We start from the raw sequence: 18,250 nt of genomic DNA, 5'->3' as shown, positions 1-18,250 counted from the left end.
CTCAAATTTATTTGGCAATTTATTTTGAAATGGTAACAACGACTAGTTTGTTAAATTAATATTATAAGGAATACACTTTAGGAAATGCTGCTTTAAAAATAATAAACACCAAGAGCTCACTTAAGCAAAAATGTTAAGGCTCAGTTAGCATAATTATGAACTATATACATTTTTTATTGTAAATTCATTAGTACAATGAAATTTCCAATACAATCACTATTTTTTATCAACAGTCACAGTCGTATATCAAAGTTCAAATCCTTTGCAAATATAAGCCCTCTACTTAGGCACATATTTCAAGCAATACTGAACATAACAAAATCCTATTACGACAGTACCATGTGAACAGACACATCACGATAAATGTAATTGGATTTAACCTCAGAATTACAATTTCACCAGAAAACCAAACCTGTAGTCTAGAAGCCTTTTCTATGAACAACAATAACAGTAATATGGTAGTGCTTTGAACTAGTTTAGTGTTCCTTATTTTTTCAGAGTACTATCCTATCTTATTTGTTCCACATAACAACACTATAAGGAGCAAAAGCTGTATAATTCTGATTTAATAGTTAAAACAACAGCAGAACACAAAGCTGTCAAATGACCTGACCAAGGATCAGTACAAAAACCCCAGACTCTAAATTCATACTTGAGAATTCCATTGCTCTATCATGTGCTGGGATTCAAAACAAGTCCAAACCTCACCCGCATCTGGACAATTAGTAACAATCTTTTACGTAAGTATTAAACTTCTACATAGACAGCTGACACTTAATGGAATTTATCATCTTCCTTTTTAAGGACCTACTTTCTGTAGCAAACAGAGGTAGGTGTTCACTTTTTAGGTCTTCAGTGATAATTTTTGAACAAAACCATGTTTACTCACTTAAAAAAATCAGAGGAAATTAGAAACTCACTATAACTATATTTAATCTAAAGCATCAATAAAACTGCAACTAAAAATAAAATCACAAAAACTCAACTTACAGAACTTTAATCATGTCATTCAAGCATACAAAATAGCTTTGAGATTAGAGACAAACAGAAAAAACTAGAACTAGATTCTAGTTTAATTAGTCTATTAAACAAACTAATATTGAATAAATTTGACTATTTATTCTAGCCTTGCAATTTAGCCTTCATAAAGGTGTTTTCACAAATAGGTGTTTGATAAGTACTGCATACTGAAAGCTCCTCTTGGGACTTCCCTGGTGGAACAGTGGTTAAGAATCCGCCTGCCAATGCAGGGGACACAGGTTCGAGCCCTGGTCAGTGAAGATCCCACATGCCGCATAGCAGCTAAGCCCGTGTGCCACAACTACTGAGCCTGTACTCTAGAGCTTGCGAGGCACAACTACTGAAGCCCGCATGCCTAGAGCCCGTGCTCCACAACAAGAGAAGCCACCGCAATGAGAAGCCCGCACACCACAATGAAGAGTAGACCCTGCTCTCCGCAACTAGAGAAAGCCCACGTGCAGCAACAAAGATCCAAGGCAGCCAAAAATAAATAAATAAATTTATATATTAAAAAAAAAGCTCCTCTTATTAATTTATCTTATTTTGTGAACTCCGAGGCAAGTTTAATCTACACTCTAGATTAAGAGGGTAGACTCTGGACCAGATCTGCTAGGTTTAATTCCCAGCTTTATCACTTACTGTTACTTAAACTCTGTGCCTCAATTTCCTCATCTGTAAAATGGAACTAATGAAAGTAACTTATATCATACGGTTGTGAGTCTTAATTAAGTGAACTGATACATACAAAGCACAATCAATAGTGACTGGGACCACGAAGAGTTCACTAAGTATTGGCCATTATTAATATTATCCACATTTGTACACTGTATCGCTAATACACTGACACAAAATCAATATTCACTGAGTGAACAAATTAATGAAAATGCTTAATGTTTATATACATATTGCAGTGACGTGAAAGAGTAAAAGATCTACAGTCGCAACACCTGAGGTCCTGTGGTCATTTCATGCCATTTGGGGTGGGGGTAGGGGTATATAATCTTGGACAATTCATATAAAACTCCCTGAACCTACTGGCTCACTTGGTAAAATAAGGATAAAAATAAGGATGATGATGATGGGGCAGTAATGATGATAACTATACTTCACTTGATACTAAGCAATTAATGTCTAGGACAAAAGAGTATACAAACTTTAAAATGATGCTTGAGAAGTGTTTTAAATGATGCTGTAAAATACTTCTGAGTGAGAAATAAAAGTGGGAAATTGTACATAAAATATAAAAGCATCCATAAAAAACTACAGAAGATAAAAAGTAAAGAAAATATACTAAAATATTAATAAGGTTTCCTTTAAGTGATGAAATTATGAGGTTCCCCCTCCTTTCTTTCTTCTTTATATATTTTCTAAACCACCCACACTGAGCATGTGTTTCTTTTACAGTTAAAGAAATGTAGAAATAGAAAAAGGATAAAGACGCATTTCAAAAATGATATACTGAAGCTGAATCTTCAGAGGGAGTAGGGCTGGGAAATACATATACATGTTTTTAAAAGTCTCCCTGGGTGATTCTGGATGCACAAGCTCTTAACAACTGTGCTGTGGAGATCATACAATTTAAGTATTACAGAGCATCACAATTTACAAAAACACGTTAACATAGTGTATCATTCACAATTATTCCTAAATATTATTGAGGTTAAGGAGGTACAATCTAACTAACATGACAAGATTATAGAATTTTTAAATGAAGCATTAGAAATCAATTATCTCACTCCCTCATTTTCAGATGAAAAAACTGAAGGCTTTTCAAAAGACTGTGACATAAAAACAGACTAACTTATTCTGACTCCTCATTTAATATTTTCCCATCTCATTTGTTGACTCTTTATGATCAAATGGTATGTCAAACATTTCTGCAAAAGTAAATACAGATGAATTAACAATGTAAAGTTTTCTATATATTTTTAGTTCAATAATGTCTCAGATTTTACTTACATAATCAAATTTAGCAAAAATGCTGCTTACAACTCATTTATTAATAACAGCTGGAATTGAGATTACTCAAATAACTAAATTCATATACATTAATAAAAACTCTTCAGATATGTCAAGATACAAAAGTAAGAATTTCCAAGGCCTCTCATTCATTATCCCCCTGGAGGAAGAACCCTTTGTCCCAAACCGGCCCCTCTATAATGTCACCCAAATTATATTTTCTGTCTTCCATAATTTGCTCATTTTGTTTTACATAAACATTCAATCATTCAACTAATTTTTTGGAAAATCCACTATACTCTAAACACTAAGTAGGCACTGGGTTTATAAACAAGTAAATTTGCCTTCAAAGAAACTTATTTACTTTATTCTAGGGACCACTGATCTCCAAAGTAGGGAGGGCAAGACTCTTGATCTACTGGGGTGTGGGGAAAAAGAAATGTTGAAACATCTATTTATGTTTTTGTTTTTTATCTCATACTTTTAAAGTTATTTTTGTATGTTTTATGATATACATAAAATATCTGGTAGAATTACAAATGCATATAATTTATAAATAAATATGCCTATACTGGGGTATGTGGTCAACTTATTTTACCAACAGAGAGGCTTGATCAAAAAAGTTAGAAGGGGGGCTTCCCTGGTGGCGCAGTGGTTGAGAGTCCGCCTGCCAATGCAGGGGACACGGGTTCGTGCCCCGGTCTGGGAGGATTCCACATGTGGCGGAGCGGCTGGGCCCGTGAGCCATGGTCGCTGAGCCTGCGCGTCCGGAGCCTGTGCTCCACAATGGGAGAGGCCACAAGAGCGAGAGGCCCACGTACCACAAAAAAAAAAAAAGTTAGAAGGGCTTCCTTGGTGGCTCAGTGGTTGAGAGTCCGCCCGCCAATGCAGGGGACACAGGTTCGTGCCCCGGTCTGGGAAGATCCCACATGCCACGGAGCGGCTAGGCCCGTGAGCCATGGCCGCTGAGCCTGCGCGTCCGGAGCCTGTGCTCCGCAACGGGAGAGGCCACACAGCAACAGGCCCGTGTACCGCAAAAAAAAAAAAAAAAAAAAGTTAGAAGACCACTGATTTCAAAAATGTCCATCAGTGAGGGTGATATGGCTACATTTAAATAAAAGTTGTCTTCTCCATTATTAAAGTAGGCCTTGCTAAAAATGTGGAAGACACAGAAAACTAGAAAGGAAAAAAATTTCCCATAACCCCACTATCCAAAGACAGCCACTGGTAGCATACTGATATACAATTTTTTCTAGTCTTTACTTGCCAAGAATTTTAACATAACTATAAATTTATTATGTGTAAGATCTTAGAGCTTGCTTTTTTTCCCCTTGAAAACAGCACTTTCGTAGAGAATGGACTTGAGGACACGGGGAGGGGGAAGGGTAAGCTGGGACGAAGTGAGAGAGTGGCATGGATATATATACACTACCAAATGTAAAATAGATACCTAGTGGGAAGCAGCTGCATAGCACAGGGAGATCAGCTCAGTGCTTTCTGACCACCTACAAGGGTGGGATAGGAAGGATGGGGGGGAGACGCAAGAGGGAGGAGATATGGGGATATATGTGTATGTGTAGCTGATTCTCTTTGTTATACAGCAGAAACTAACATACCATTGTAAAGCAATTATATCCAATAAAGATGTTTAAAAAAAAAGCACTTTATGATTTGAAAACTTTTTGGTAAGTAAGACTTTCTAATGGTTCTATATCATTTCAGCATTGTGATTATATGACCATTTTCTTAATCCATTGTTGGACTTCTAGATTATTTTCCTTTTTTTCCCTATTACAATTCATGATGTGAATAAAGCTTTTGGGGGTACTTAGGATTGTTTACTTGGGACAGATTCCCAGAGTTGTCCACTGTATGAATGCCTCTAAGGATCTTGAAACATACTGCCAAATTCCTTCTCCAAATTCCAATCTCAAGTATATGTGATGGTTTCTCATTGTTATTACCTTCACTAACCTGTTAGTCAAATTGCTTTTTTAAAAATTTTTTCGGTACGCGGGCCTCTCACTGCTGTGGCCTCCCCCACCGCGGAGCACAGGCTCCGGACGCGCAGGCCCAGCGGCCATGGCTCACGGGCCCAGCCGCCCCGCGGCATGCGGGATCCTCCCGGACCAGAGCATGAACCCACGTCCCCCGCATCGGCAGGCGGACTCCCAACCGCTGCGCCACCAGGGAAGCCCCAGTCAAATTGCTTTAACTAGAATTTCTTTTGACTACCAGGTGAGATTTCATACTGTTTTGCTAACCAGCGTTATTTCTCAGGTGAGGTTCTTAAGCATGGGACAAATAGGATCAATTGTGACAATATGTTGGAGCTGGATAGAAGCCAGAGATGGGAAACCCGGTGAAACAGCTATTCTCCTAATTCAAGCTACAGAGAGTGAAAGACAGTGGCACTGGGAATGAAGGAGAGACGCTAGCCTTGAGGAGGTGTTTTAGCAGATGTATCAATAGAATTTGACAAATTTGGCTCCCGAATGTCAGAGGGGCGAAAGTAGATGTATTTCCCTCAGTGACTAGATAAAATATATTGCAAATTTATAGGGAGAATATAGAAGCCGGTATAAGAAAGTGAAGGATAAAGACATTTTTGAGAAGAAAATGAGTTTTATGGATGTATTTAGCTAAAAGTACATGAGAACTTATTAAGCACCAGGAGAGAGGTTCTGGCAAGAGATATATACGTGAGACTGCTGGGAAATAGATGCCACCTGAACCCCAGGTAAACTGTGTTCCATCATAAAGGAGGGTGAAGGAAGAAAGTCTGGGGAAGGAACACCAACATATAAACTCAGCTGGAAAACAGAGCAAAGGATATTGAGGAGAGTAGTCATAAGTGAGAAGCAGGAGAGAGTGGTGGTAGAGAATAGGTAATTATTATTATAATGACATCTGTGTGATGAGCTTTATATGAATTATCTCGTTTAATCAGTAAGAACATACAAATTGGGGCTTCCCTGGTGGCGCAGTGAAGAAGAATCCACCTGTCAATGCAGGGGACACAGGTTCGAGCCCTGGTCCGGGAAGATCCCACATGCCACAGAGCAACTAAGCCCGTGCGCCACAACTACTGAGCCTGCACTCTAGAGCCCGCAAGCCACAACTACTGAGCCCGCGTGCCACAACTACTGAAGCCCTCGCGCCTAGAGCCCATGCTCCGCAACAAGAGAAGCCACCGCAACGAGAAGCCCGCGCACCGCAACGAAGAGTAGCCCCCGCTTGCCACAACTAGGGAAAGCCCACGTGCAGCTACGAAGACCCAACGCAGCCAAAAATAAATAAATAAATAAATTTATTAAAATACAAATTATCCCACTTAACAAGCAAGGAAATCGAGGTATGGAGCACTTAAGTAACTTGGCCAAAGTTACAATGCTAGTATGTGGTAGAGTCAGAATGAGTTTCCTAAAAGGCAGGAGAGTCCAGCAATTTAGAATCTGCAGGGACATCAACTAGGATGAGGCGATTAGGAGGACACTGGTGGTTTCTGCCAGGGCGCTATGATGGTAAAACAAAGGGTAAACGTCAGAAGTGCAAGAGACACGTATACTCTACAACATCAAACAAGAAGGAAACGAAAGAGGATGAGGGGAGAGGTGCAGTTGAGGAAAGTTTTCCTGTTTTTATTTTAAGGATGGGAGAGTGTTGAGCACATTTATTGCCTGATAAAAAGTCAATGGCAAAGTCTGCAGATTTGAGGGTGGGAAAGGCTAGACCCTGGAGGAAGCAGAGGTGATCGATGACATCAAGTGCCCTCTCTTCTCTCCCCTGAGAACAGCAGTTCCCAAATATACTCGGGAATCCTGATACTCTTCTAGTTGTAATGAAACCTTACAACAATAACAAAAATGCCAATTCCCTCAACTCTCACCCCAATTTTCAAAGATGAGATGGGAAGTACACATGAACAGAATTTTCTTAATTTTAGGTTTCTCACCAAAAGCACTAATTATGCTTGGTCCAGCAACTCATGTTTTTGCTTGACCGTGGCTTTGGTGGAGGGGTGTACGCATGTAACTCATACAATGCAGTCATACTGCCTGCTAGTAAAACAGTGCCTTGTCTGTATCTGTATGATGGGATTAAAATACCAACAATATGACTTCAGATGCATCTGCCCCCGAGCTAGCAGCAGGTAAACAGTGTGTCTTGTGAGTGACTGTATATTCAGCCCCTTCCAGAAGGCTCACAGTGTTCATTACCCTATTAAAGCTTTGAGAATTCTTACCATAAAACAAAAGCAAAACAGTTTAACTTTCTGGATCTCAGTGTTTCCAAACTTCTCTAGACATAGAAACCTGTCCTTGATTAATATTATCTATGAAAGTCTGAAACACACTTCAGCAAAAAAGCTGGCCCAGAAAAATCTTACCCACAAATCTCATACTAACAAATTAACACCCATGGCAAGAAGCCTTTAGAGACCACTCCACCCCTCACACAGACTTTTGCTTCCTCTGGACTCAAGGCACTGACTCTCCAACAATTCATTTGGCAATTAAGCATGTACTTCCTTATAATATCAAATTTATTTAGGGTTTAAATTTTTATTTCACTCTTGCTTTTATGAGTATTTATGCCTTATCTTCCCAATTACACCATGAGATTCCTAACCTCAGGAATTATGTCTGTTCTGGTGCTCAGCCATACTACCGATTTATGTATAGCTAGTGCAATGAAATGCATATTGAGCAGAGCAAACATTTATTTGCATTCCAAGCAACTTGCTATATAAAGCTAAATTTTACAAACACAATTTTTCCATGGGCATACATGAACACTTGCATTTCATGTCTTTTCAAATTCTACCAATGTTCACTTTCAGTCACCGCTAAGGTATCCTTTTACTCCTTTCAAGCCTGTATCCACAAGATGGTGGGGTAACATGGGTTTGGGAGAACCACTCATAGGCACTCTATTAAGAATCTTTCTTCAAGCTAAGGATTCTTAAGGCAAGAATCAATAAAAACATGGTCTATGACAGCATTCAGTGAGATCAGAGCATTTACGCAACTTCGTGTGCCCCAAACGTTGGACCCCCAACACCTAAGCAGGCATCCTACAGGCACTGTGTGCCCTGACTTGTCATGGCCAATCCTATGTTTCTTCGGGGAACACCAATGAGGCCTGCTGGCTCTCTTGACCTTGGAGAATGTTTTTACTTTACAAAAGCAAGAAGTGCAGAACCTACAATGGGAAAACAAGGTAGCAGCAACAGCTCATCTCCAAATTGGAATAGCATTTATCAGTTTCAAGCTTTGTTGAGTAGATTTACATTTTAAATATTTAGAAGTCCATACATTCTGAACTGTTATACCACTATCAAGTTTCAAAATGTGCTTACCAATAAAATAATCATATTTTTAAACTAAAGAATCCTCACTCATAAGTGTGTATATATATATAGATATATATAACAAAATAAATGCTTAAATACATACATGAAATCTGAAATCCCCCCTCAGCATGGAACAAAGATCCTCTGCTACATCAGACATGCAGGGATGCAATGTAGCAACCAATCTTGCATAAAATGGTAGCAAATCCAACCTGCAAAAGTTACATGTGATATGTGTAAAAGGAAAGGCATACCAGAAAAAACTCATTTTAAAATTTAAACTTTCTCAGATATATTCACACATTAAATGATTATAAAAACTAATATAATAATCATACAGACATGCCTATGTATTGCCATCATAATGAAGTATTTGGAAATTCAATTTGCCTTGTGAAAGTTTATTAATAATCTGGTATTTTCCATTTAGTACATTTACTGCACATCTGCAATTTTCATCGAGTACTCAATTTTAATAAAATATGAAATACCAAGCAAAGAAAACATGGCTTAAAAGTTTTAATCACATAATTACTGAGTAAATAAACAAAGATAACTTAAACAGTATAAAACGACCCTTTTAAATCATTTCCTTCATTTATCCATGGATAAGTTATTTCAAAACTTCAATGTAAAGTAAAAGGGTAACCAATAACCAAAAGGGTATCTAAGAAGTCAAACAAAAAAATAATCACAAAACCCACACACTGCCTTATCCTACCCATTATAGAACCCACTCAGATTCTCACACAGGGCTTCTCGATTCTTACTCAGGACAATAAACGCAAATCTGCATTTCCTCACGCTGCTGTCCCCTTTCATCATCAGAGCACTTTCTCATCAAATTTGGATGCAACTCCAAATTCCAGCACTCCAGGCAGCCACTACTAATCAGAATCAACATACAAGCTAAAAATTTAGTTTCCATTCCTGCCACAGACATTATTTTATAAAACTCGATTATCCAATGATTCAACACTCAGCAGACCAGACTCTGAAGATGAGAAGCTGTGAGGAACTAATAAAAGCAGCTGCACTGACAGCAGCAAGTAAAGGGAGCTGACAGGGAGGAAGGAAGCAAAAAACTAGAAAAATTCAAAGCAAGAGCTCAAAAACTACGACAACCCACAGCCATTTAGAACAGACAAATAATTTTACAAGTCTTACATACCCCTGAATATATCACTATACTACAGAACATGAAAATGGTGTGATCATCAGAGAAAACTCTGCATACCATAAAAGGCTGAGAATTAGACCTGGAAAACTCAGAAGGGACATAGTGAAGGAAGGAAGAATGGACAGAAATTTGAAAGGTGGAGTCAAGGAGAGGAAAGTGCTCAAATTCATGCCTAAGAGCCTCAAAAACTTTGTATTCCTCTTTGACCATTATAATTTCCTTTAAAACTTATCACGTATTTTTCTTACCAAGGTGCCAGGCCCTGTCCTAGGCATCCAATCTCCATTATTTATCTTGTTGATACTGATAACCACCCCATCAGGTAGACATTATAATCACCATTTCAGAAATAAGACTACAGAGGTTGAGAGAAGTCAAGAATATGGTGGCTCTGGGCTTCCCTGGTGGCACAGTGGTTGGGAGTCCGCCTGCCGATGCAGGGGACACAGGTTCGTGCCCCGGTCAGGGAAGGTCCCACATGCCGCAGAGCGGTTGGGCCCATGAGCCATGGCCGCTGAGCCTGCGCATCCGGAGCCTGTGCTCCGCAACGGGAGAGGCCACAACAGTGAGAGGCCTGTGTACCGCACAAAAAAAAAAAAAGAATATGGTGGGGCTCTGTAAAAGTACCTCAAAAATTTTTAAATGCATTATACCCTTCTTTAAAGAAATGAGAAGTACAGTCCGTTATGTAAAGAGCTGAATCAAAACATTTAATGTTAAGCTTTATTTTAAATGTTTCTTTAAATTATTTTAAAAGTTTTATCAATTGAAGGTTAAGTTCCTGTCACACAGAAAATGCACACATGTGGGTCACATTACTCCTTGTTGATGTTACAAAAAAGAGGTATCCTGTAAGACACTCTCACAAATATGTAATAATTTTCTTAACGTCTGCTAGTGTGGGGGGAAAAAAAAAGCCTAGGGCAACTGCACACGTAATTTTCATGCATAATAGATGGATTCATGCTAATACCAAATTTACTTTCTAAATTTTCAAACTTTAGTTAGAATATTATATTTTAATATATTATTATATTTTAGTTGGAACATTAGCTTTTTCATATCCACTTTAGCAACAAATACTTTTTTTCTCAGTTCATGATCAATTACAAATATAGGACTTTAAACCTATGCCCCAGGTTCTACCCCTCCCAACTGCCACAACTACAGGTCAGAAAAATAAGACTCAAGAGTTGAGGTCATGGGATAACAAGGAGTAATGCACTGGGAGTCAGGAGGCTCAGGTTCTAATTCTCTCAAACAGCACTTCTGTGACCTCATGAATTGTCCTGACCTCATCTCCTACTATTCTGTCCAGTCTCACCGGACCCCCAGTAATCCTCAGGGCCTCAGCACTGGCTCTTCTCAGTAGCTGGAGTCCGCTTTCCCCAGATATCTCCGCCACTTACTCCCTCACAAAGGTCAAGTCTTAGTTCCAATGACACCCCCTCCATGAGACCCATTCTGAATACACCATTGAAACTGCAAATCAATCCCACCCCCCCAGCCCCTTACCCTGCACTATTATTTTTTAAATAGAGTTTATCACCTTCTAACATATATAATTTACTTGTTCACAGGTGCTTGATAGATATTTCTTACTGTCAGCTTTTATTCTAAAATATTCTTCATATTAATGAAGTATCATCCAATTTTTATAATATTAAATTTGATCAAGTTTTATATTTTATCAAACAAGCAGTAGTTTATCAAATATCTTTATTTATTTATTTATTTATTTATTTATTTTTGGCCAAGTTGGGTCTTTGTTTCTGCGCGTGGGGGGCGCAGTGAGTGGGGGCTACTCTTTGTTGTGGTGCACTGGCTCTAGGCACACAGGTTTCAGTAGTTGTGGCACGTGGGCTCAGTAGTTGTGGCTGGCAGGCTCTAGAGCGCAGGCTCAGTAGTTGTGGCACACGGGCTTAGCTGCTGCTCAGCATGTGGGATCTTCCAGGACCAGGGCTCGAATCCGTGTCCCTTGCATTGGCAGGCAGATTCTTAACCACTGCGCCACCAGGGAAGCTCTATCAAATATCTTTTATGCAGTCAATGGGATAATCATATAGTTTATTTTCCCTACTGCTGTTACATATATTAATAAGTTTCCTGTTTAAAGTAGCTTTTCATTCCTAAGATCAATCCTCTTTGATCATGCTGGATGTTTGTTTTTAATATACTATTAAATACAATTTGTTAGTGTTTTACTTAGAATTTTTATGTCGACATTAAAAAGTGAGACTGGTCCACACTTTTAACATCTTCGCTCTTTTTTTTGTTAAGATTTTGCCTATTTCTTCATATTATGAAATGGGAAGTTATGCTCTGGAAAAAATGATACAGCAAAGAAATTACTCTGATGACTTTTTACATTTTCTTCCATAATCCCTGGTCTATTTAATTTTGTCTTGATTGAATCAAGTTTGAAAATGTGTATTTTTTTCCAAAAAAAATTACTTGTTTCACTGAGGTTTTCAAGTGGTTTTTTTTTTTTTTTTTTCAGTACGCGGGCCTTTCACCGCTGTGGCCTCTACCATTCCAGAGCACAGGCTCCGGACGCGCAGGCTCAGAGGCCATGGCTCAGGGACCCAGCCGCTCCGTGACATGTGGGATCCTCCCGGTCCGGGGCACGAACCCGTGTCCCCTGCATCGGCAGGAGGACTCTCAACCACTGCGCCACCAGGGAAGCCCTTCAAGTGGTTTTTTTAAACTTCTAGTATATCATCTGGCTTATTCTTAAACTTTTTAATGTTTTCTTTGTATTTTCTAAATGGTTCTCTACCTGGATTTTTTTTTTAAGAATTAGCTCCTGAGTTTACAAAATTAATATTAATCTTGATTGTCTTTTTCAATGTATTTTTCAATAAAATTTGAGATTGTAACACGTAGAAGCAAAAAATTTTAACCAAACTATGTCATTTCCTTTTTTCTTCTTTTCCTGGGCAAGTCACCTATACTTCGCTTCATTTTTTTTATTCTTCCAATTGGCTCAACCTATTGATACTTCAAAGCTTTTTCCCAGCCCCAAAAGAAAGGTGGATAGAGCCACCCATTGTAAAGTAAAGCAGCCTGTGGTATCCATCCAGAGTAACATCAGTAAACTAAGAACACAGGTCAGCACTTTCAGCTTCAACAGGAATTTAAAAATTAGTTTAAGGATCCTCTAGAAGATCTTAACTCTTTTAATTAAGCCTTTCTAAGTAGTTAGTAATCCTAGTTTTTGTTTCTTTCAGAATTGGTCATATGGAAGTAAAGCCAGATATTCCGTCTTCTCAGAATCCTCTACTAATAAACTCACCAAATCCTTCTCAAACTAAGAAATTCCTAAAATTCCTTTTTCCACTATACTTTTTACAATTAAATGGATAGTTGATACTAAATGTCATCCTGCCCCACTTAAATCTTCCAAGTTCTGTGAATGTTCATTCCTTACTTCACAAAATAAGATCCCCTATGATGCAAATAATATAAGAAATTACATATATTTTCAATGTTAGCCCTATTTAAGTATGTTTTTCTGTCTTTTCCACCTTCCTACAAATGCAAGCCCAAAGGGAATGGAGTGCTAAATGCTACATCAATCACATGAAAGTTATAAAACACTTTAATCAACATAAAAAGCAAATTTCTGTGTTAAATTTTAAGCTAGATATATATTTTATTTTATTTGACTTTTCTAAAAGTGAACTAGAAAATAAACTTAGACCCTTCCTTTGAAAACTGAATTTTATAATCTTCTGAGAGTGATAATTATTTTTACAAACAATTAATGAGTGAACCATTTAAAAAGAATGTTTTTTTCTTAAATAATAATAAAACCTTGCTTATACTTTCAAGGTCTCCTAAATCACACATTTAAGTATCCTACAAGCAGTTAATGATCATCAAGTAAGTAAACATCCAGTTACTAACTACAAGTAAGAACAGGAAAGCAGGATAACATACTTTTTTTTTGTTCCTGAGGGGGGAAAAAAGGAATCTTAAAGGCTTTTATTTCATAATCAATCAGCTTTCAAAAAAAAAAGTCCAGCTTTTTTCTGTCTCTTTAAAATCTAAAGAATTTAACTGTTGAAAGCTATTAATTATATCTGTGCTCAAAAATGTCTAGAAAAAAATTAATGTGAAAGAACACTGTTACTGTTCAATTAAAGAATACAAAGGTTTTTCTTCATAGGAAACACCAAAGCAGATGATGATTCAAAAAAGAGAAAATATAATAAACAAAAGATTGGGATCATTTACTCTGAAACTGACAACCAAATGCTCCGATGACTTTTTCCACAACATTCTCGTTCCCAATTCAACAGTGCCATCAAGTGGTGCAACATGCTAACAGATTTCCCAAAACTCAGTTTCTCATTTTTTAGCAAGGGGAGGTCCAATTATAAAGTCTCTCACAAAAACTCCAGCAAATGCTCCTAAAAGCTGGATCAGGAAAAGCTGTCCAAGACTTAAATGAAGCACTTCACCTCTGAAGAATATTCTGTTTATATTAATGTGAAGAGATTCTGAACATACATCCATCTGCTAAAACACGGCAAAATCCATATGGCTTCAAAGTCACTAAAACCAATACCAGGTCCGTCTATATTCAAAACAAGGAACTAAGAGATGCTTAGGTACGTTCCCTGATTCTGGCTGACTTTACACCTGAAAGGTTGCTTAGGTGAGGGAACCTCTGGAGCGGCTAGGAATGTTCTCTATCTTGATCTAGGTGTGGATATACACATATACTTAAGATGTAAGCACTTTATGTCATATGATCCAGCAATCCCACTGCTGGGCATACACCCAGACAAAGCTATAATTTGAAAAGATACATGCATCCCTATGTTCATAGCAGCTTGTACAATAGCCAAGACATGGAAACAACCTAAATGTCCATGGACAGATGAATGGATAAAGAAGATGTGGTACATATATACAGTGGAATACTACTCGGCCATTTGTAGCAACATGGATAGACCTAGAGATTATCATACTAAGCGAAGTAAGTCAGACAGAGAAAGACACCATATGATATCATATGTGGAATCTAAAATACAACACAAATGAATACATCTATGAAACAAAACACAAACAGGCTCACAGACGTAGAGAACAGACCTGTGGTTGCCAAAGGTGAGGTCAGGTGGGGGAGGGAAGGGTTAGGAACTTGGGATTAGCAGATGCAAACTAGTATATATGGGATGGATAAACAACAAGGCCCTACTGTACAGCACAGGGAAATATCAATATCCTGTGATAAACCAGAATGGAAAACATGAAAAAGAATATATACATGTATAACTGAGTCACTTTGCTGTACAGTAGAAATTAACATTGTAAATCAACTATACTTCAATAAAATTTTTTTAAAAGATGTAAGCACTTTATATGAAATTTCAATTATATGTGTGGACAGTTATACTACAAATTAACTGTAGGATGATATATAAATACATAATTAAGGAGGTTTCTAGTAGATTTTATTTCTGTGGATTCCTTCAAATTAACAGGCTAAGAGATATAATGCCAGCCTTTTATGGTCTTTTTTTAACCACTATTTATTTAATGAAGGAAGAACACAACCGAAAGTTAAAACAGTGCTTCACATCAGACATTTAAGAACTGTAAAGATGGAATAAATCAATTTTTAGAACTTTTGTGCTGCAAATGATACCAAGAAAGTGAAAGACAACTCACAGAATGAAAGAAACCATCTGCAAATTATATCTGATAAGAGACGTGTACAAAGTATATATAAAGAACTCATACAACAATAATAAAAAGACAAATAATACAACTTAAAAGGAGGTAAAGGATTTGAACAGAACATTTTCCAAAGAAGACATACAAATGGCCAATGATCACATGAAAAAATGCTCAAAATAATTAGCCATTAGAGAAATGCAAATCAAAACCACAATGAGGTAAGATTCCACCACACACTAAGATGGTTATAATCAAAACGGGGACCATAACAAGTGTTGCTAAGGATATGGAGAAACTGGAACCTTCATACATTGCTGTTGGGAATGTAAAATGCAGCCACTGTGAAAAAGTTTAGTGGTTACTAAAAATGTTAAACATAGTTACCCTAAAACACAGCAATTCCACTCATAGGTATATACCCAAGAGAACTGAAAACATAGACCACACAAAAACTTGTACACAAAGAGTCACAATGGCATATTCATAATAGCTAAAAAGTGGAAACAACTCAAATGTCCATCAACTGACAAATGGGTAAACAAAATGTGGTATATATCTATACAATAAAATATTATTCAGCCTTAAAAAAGAAGGAAATTTTAATACATGCTATGATATGGATCAATCTTGAAAACCTACTAAGCGAAAGAAGTCAGGCACAAAAGGCCACGTATTTTATGATTTCATTTATAGGAAATACCCAGAATAGGTAAATCCATAGAGACTGAAAGTAGATTAGTGGTTTCTTAGGATAGGGGAGAGAGTGGGCAGGGAGGGAATGGAACTGCCTGCTAATAGATATACGGTTTCTTTTAGGGGGACAAAAATGTTTTAAAATTTTACTGTTGTGATAGTTGAATGTACTTAAAACACTGAACTGTATACTTCAAATGGGTGAACTGTATGGTTATGTGAATTATATTCCAATAAAGCTTGTTTTTTTTGTTTTTTGCTTTTTTTAAAGAAAAGAACTGTAAAAACCTTAAGAGTTATTGAGTTTAGTGCTTCCTAAACCAAACTATACAAACTAGATAAGATAGCTTAAATTCTCTACCACATACACACACATATAAAACCTTCGGGTCCTCACAGTCATAGGCACTCAAGTAACTATTAAATGATTCATTCTGGTTTTTATAGTCGGCTCAGGGTGGAGGGGCTAAATGGATAAAGGAGGGAATCCTGGCCATAGAGAAGAATAAAGACATTCACTAGGATCCATGTCCTTTGGGGGGAGGGGAGGGAGATGCCACACAAAGAGAGAGGTGCCCCTTTTTCCAAAAATGTTTGTGGAATGTTCATGAAAACTGACTATATAATAGGCCACAAGAAAATTTCAAAAAACTCCATAAAGCACAAGTAACACAGTATTCTCTAATCACAGTGCAATAAAAATATGAATTATTAACCAAGCCAGAAAACAAAACAAAAAAGTCCCACTACCTGGAAATTTCAACTCTCTCAAATATCTCCTTAGGTAACAATGTAAAAACAAACTGAAATTGGAGAATTTCCAGAAAACATAAAAATAGAAATCACCACACGTCAGAACTAAGAGATACAGCTAAAACCAGGGTCAGAGGACAGCAATATATAATATAAATGCCAAATAAGGAACAAAATGAATTAAAGAAACCAAAAAAGAAGAAAATAAAGATAAAATTCAAAAATAATGAGTAAGAAAACAATAAAACAGTAGAATAAATACATAGATAATCTAGAGGCTGGGTTTTGTGTGTGTGTGTGTGTGTGTGTGTGTGTATGTGTGAAAAACTAAAATGAATAAACCACTAGCTAACATAATGAAGAGGAGGAAGAAGAAAGGAAAGGTATTATACAAATACAGGGTTGTTTGTAATGGCAAAGACTGGAAGTCCAAAGTGGTTAAATACAGTACATTCATAAAAAGAAACACTGCAGCTTTAAAAAGAACAAGAGAAATCTTTATGTATAGACATGAAAAGATTTCCAAGATATACTGTTAAGTGAAAACAGTAAAGTTCAGTACAATAGGTATAAGAAGTTGCCCTGGGCTTCCCTGGTGGCGCAGTGGTTGAGAGTCTGCCTGCCGATGCAGGGGACACGGGTTCGTGCCCCGGTCTGGGAAGATCCCACATGCCGCGGAGCAACTGGGCCCGTGAGCCAAAATTACTGAGCCTGCGCGTCTGGAGCCTGTGTTCCGCAACAAGAGAGGCCGCGATAGTGAGAGGCACGTGCACCGCGATGAAGAGTGGCCCCCGCTCTCCACAACTAGAGAAAGCCCTCGCACAGAAACGAAGACCCAACACAGCCAAAAATAAATAAATAAATAAAGCAAACTGTCAACAAGTAAAAATAAACACTATTATATTTAAAAAAAAAAAAAAAAAAAAAAGAAGTTGCCCTTGTGTAAAAAAACAGTAAATATAAGAATGTTTGCATGTTCTTGCACATGCAAAAGAAACTTTGGAAAGATTCAAGAATCAAGACAGCGGTTTCCTACTGGGAGGAGTAGGAATTGGGTAGATGGGGAGACAAGGATAGGAAAGATACTTTTCAGCACAATGTTTTATACTTCAGTGTTCTGAGTCTTGTGAATGCATTACTTATTTTTTAAATAAAATTTTAAATTTGCCTATGACCAATATTAATTCATCAAATATTTTCAAGCCCTTACTGTGTATCAGACACTACACTTGATGTTGTAGATGTTCAAAATGAAAAGATCTAGCCCTCTTTTAAAGGGCCCATATTTTTACAGTTTCATAGGGGTATAGGCGCAAACCAACACTGACCCAATATGCCTAATGTAATGTGCTGAATTCTTTGTATGTATGAAGACATTAAGTCGAAAGTCTATTAAAGAGCACCTATATATACGTAAGGGAAATAAAGATGGTTGTTCAGAGAAGATAATGCTTACGCTAAGAGTTCAAGACTGGAGATTTTTCAGTGGAAAAATACAGGATATCCCAGATAGAGTAGAAAGCAGAGGCTTGGAAGCAGAGAACAAAGGGTATTCAGGAAATCATTACAGATCAGGATTTTCCAAGAAGAGTGGCTAG

At 37.5% G+C, this 18,250-nt stretch overlaps 1 protein-coding gene across 2 annotated transcripts in view; it reads right to left on the bottom strand.

Annotated features, from left to right (window-relative positions):
- Positions 1–18,250, bottom strand: part of UPF2 (UPF2 regulator of nonsense mediated mRNA decay) — a gene marked incomplete at its 3' end in the record, with an annotated part of 99,801 nt that overhangs the window by 43,142 nt on the left and 38,409 nt on the right. For both annotated transcript variants that reach the window (XM_081230096.1, XM_081230097.1), the window contains exon 9: positions 8,439–8,547. In XM_081230096.1, the coding sequence (XP_081086222.1) occupies positions 8,439–8,547 (109 nt within the window). The remainder of the gene's footprint in view (positions 1–8,438; positions 8,548–18,250) is intronic.

The sequence above is a fragment of the Mesoplodon bidens genome, assembly GCF_964165515.1.
Source record: "Mesoplodon bidens genome assembly, chromosome: 3".
Taxonomy (NCBI): Eukaryota; Metazoa; Chordata; class Mammalia; order Artiodactyla; family Ziphiidae; genus Mesoplodon; species Mesoplodon bidens.
The sequence above is the reverse complement of the archived record's forward strand: the minus strand, read 5'-3'. Positions and strand labels throughout refer to the sequence as shown.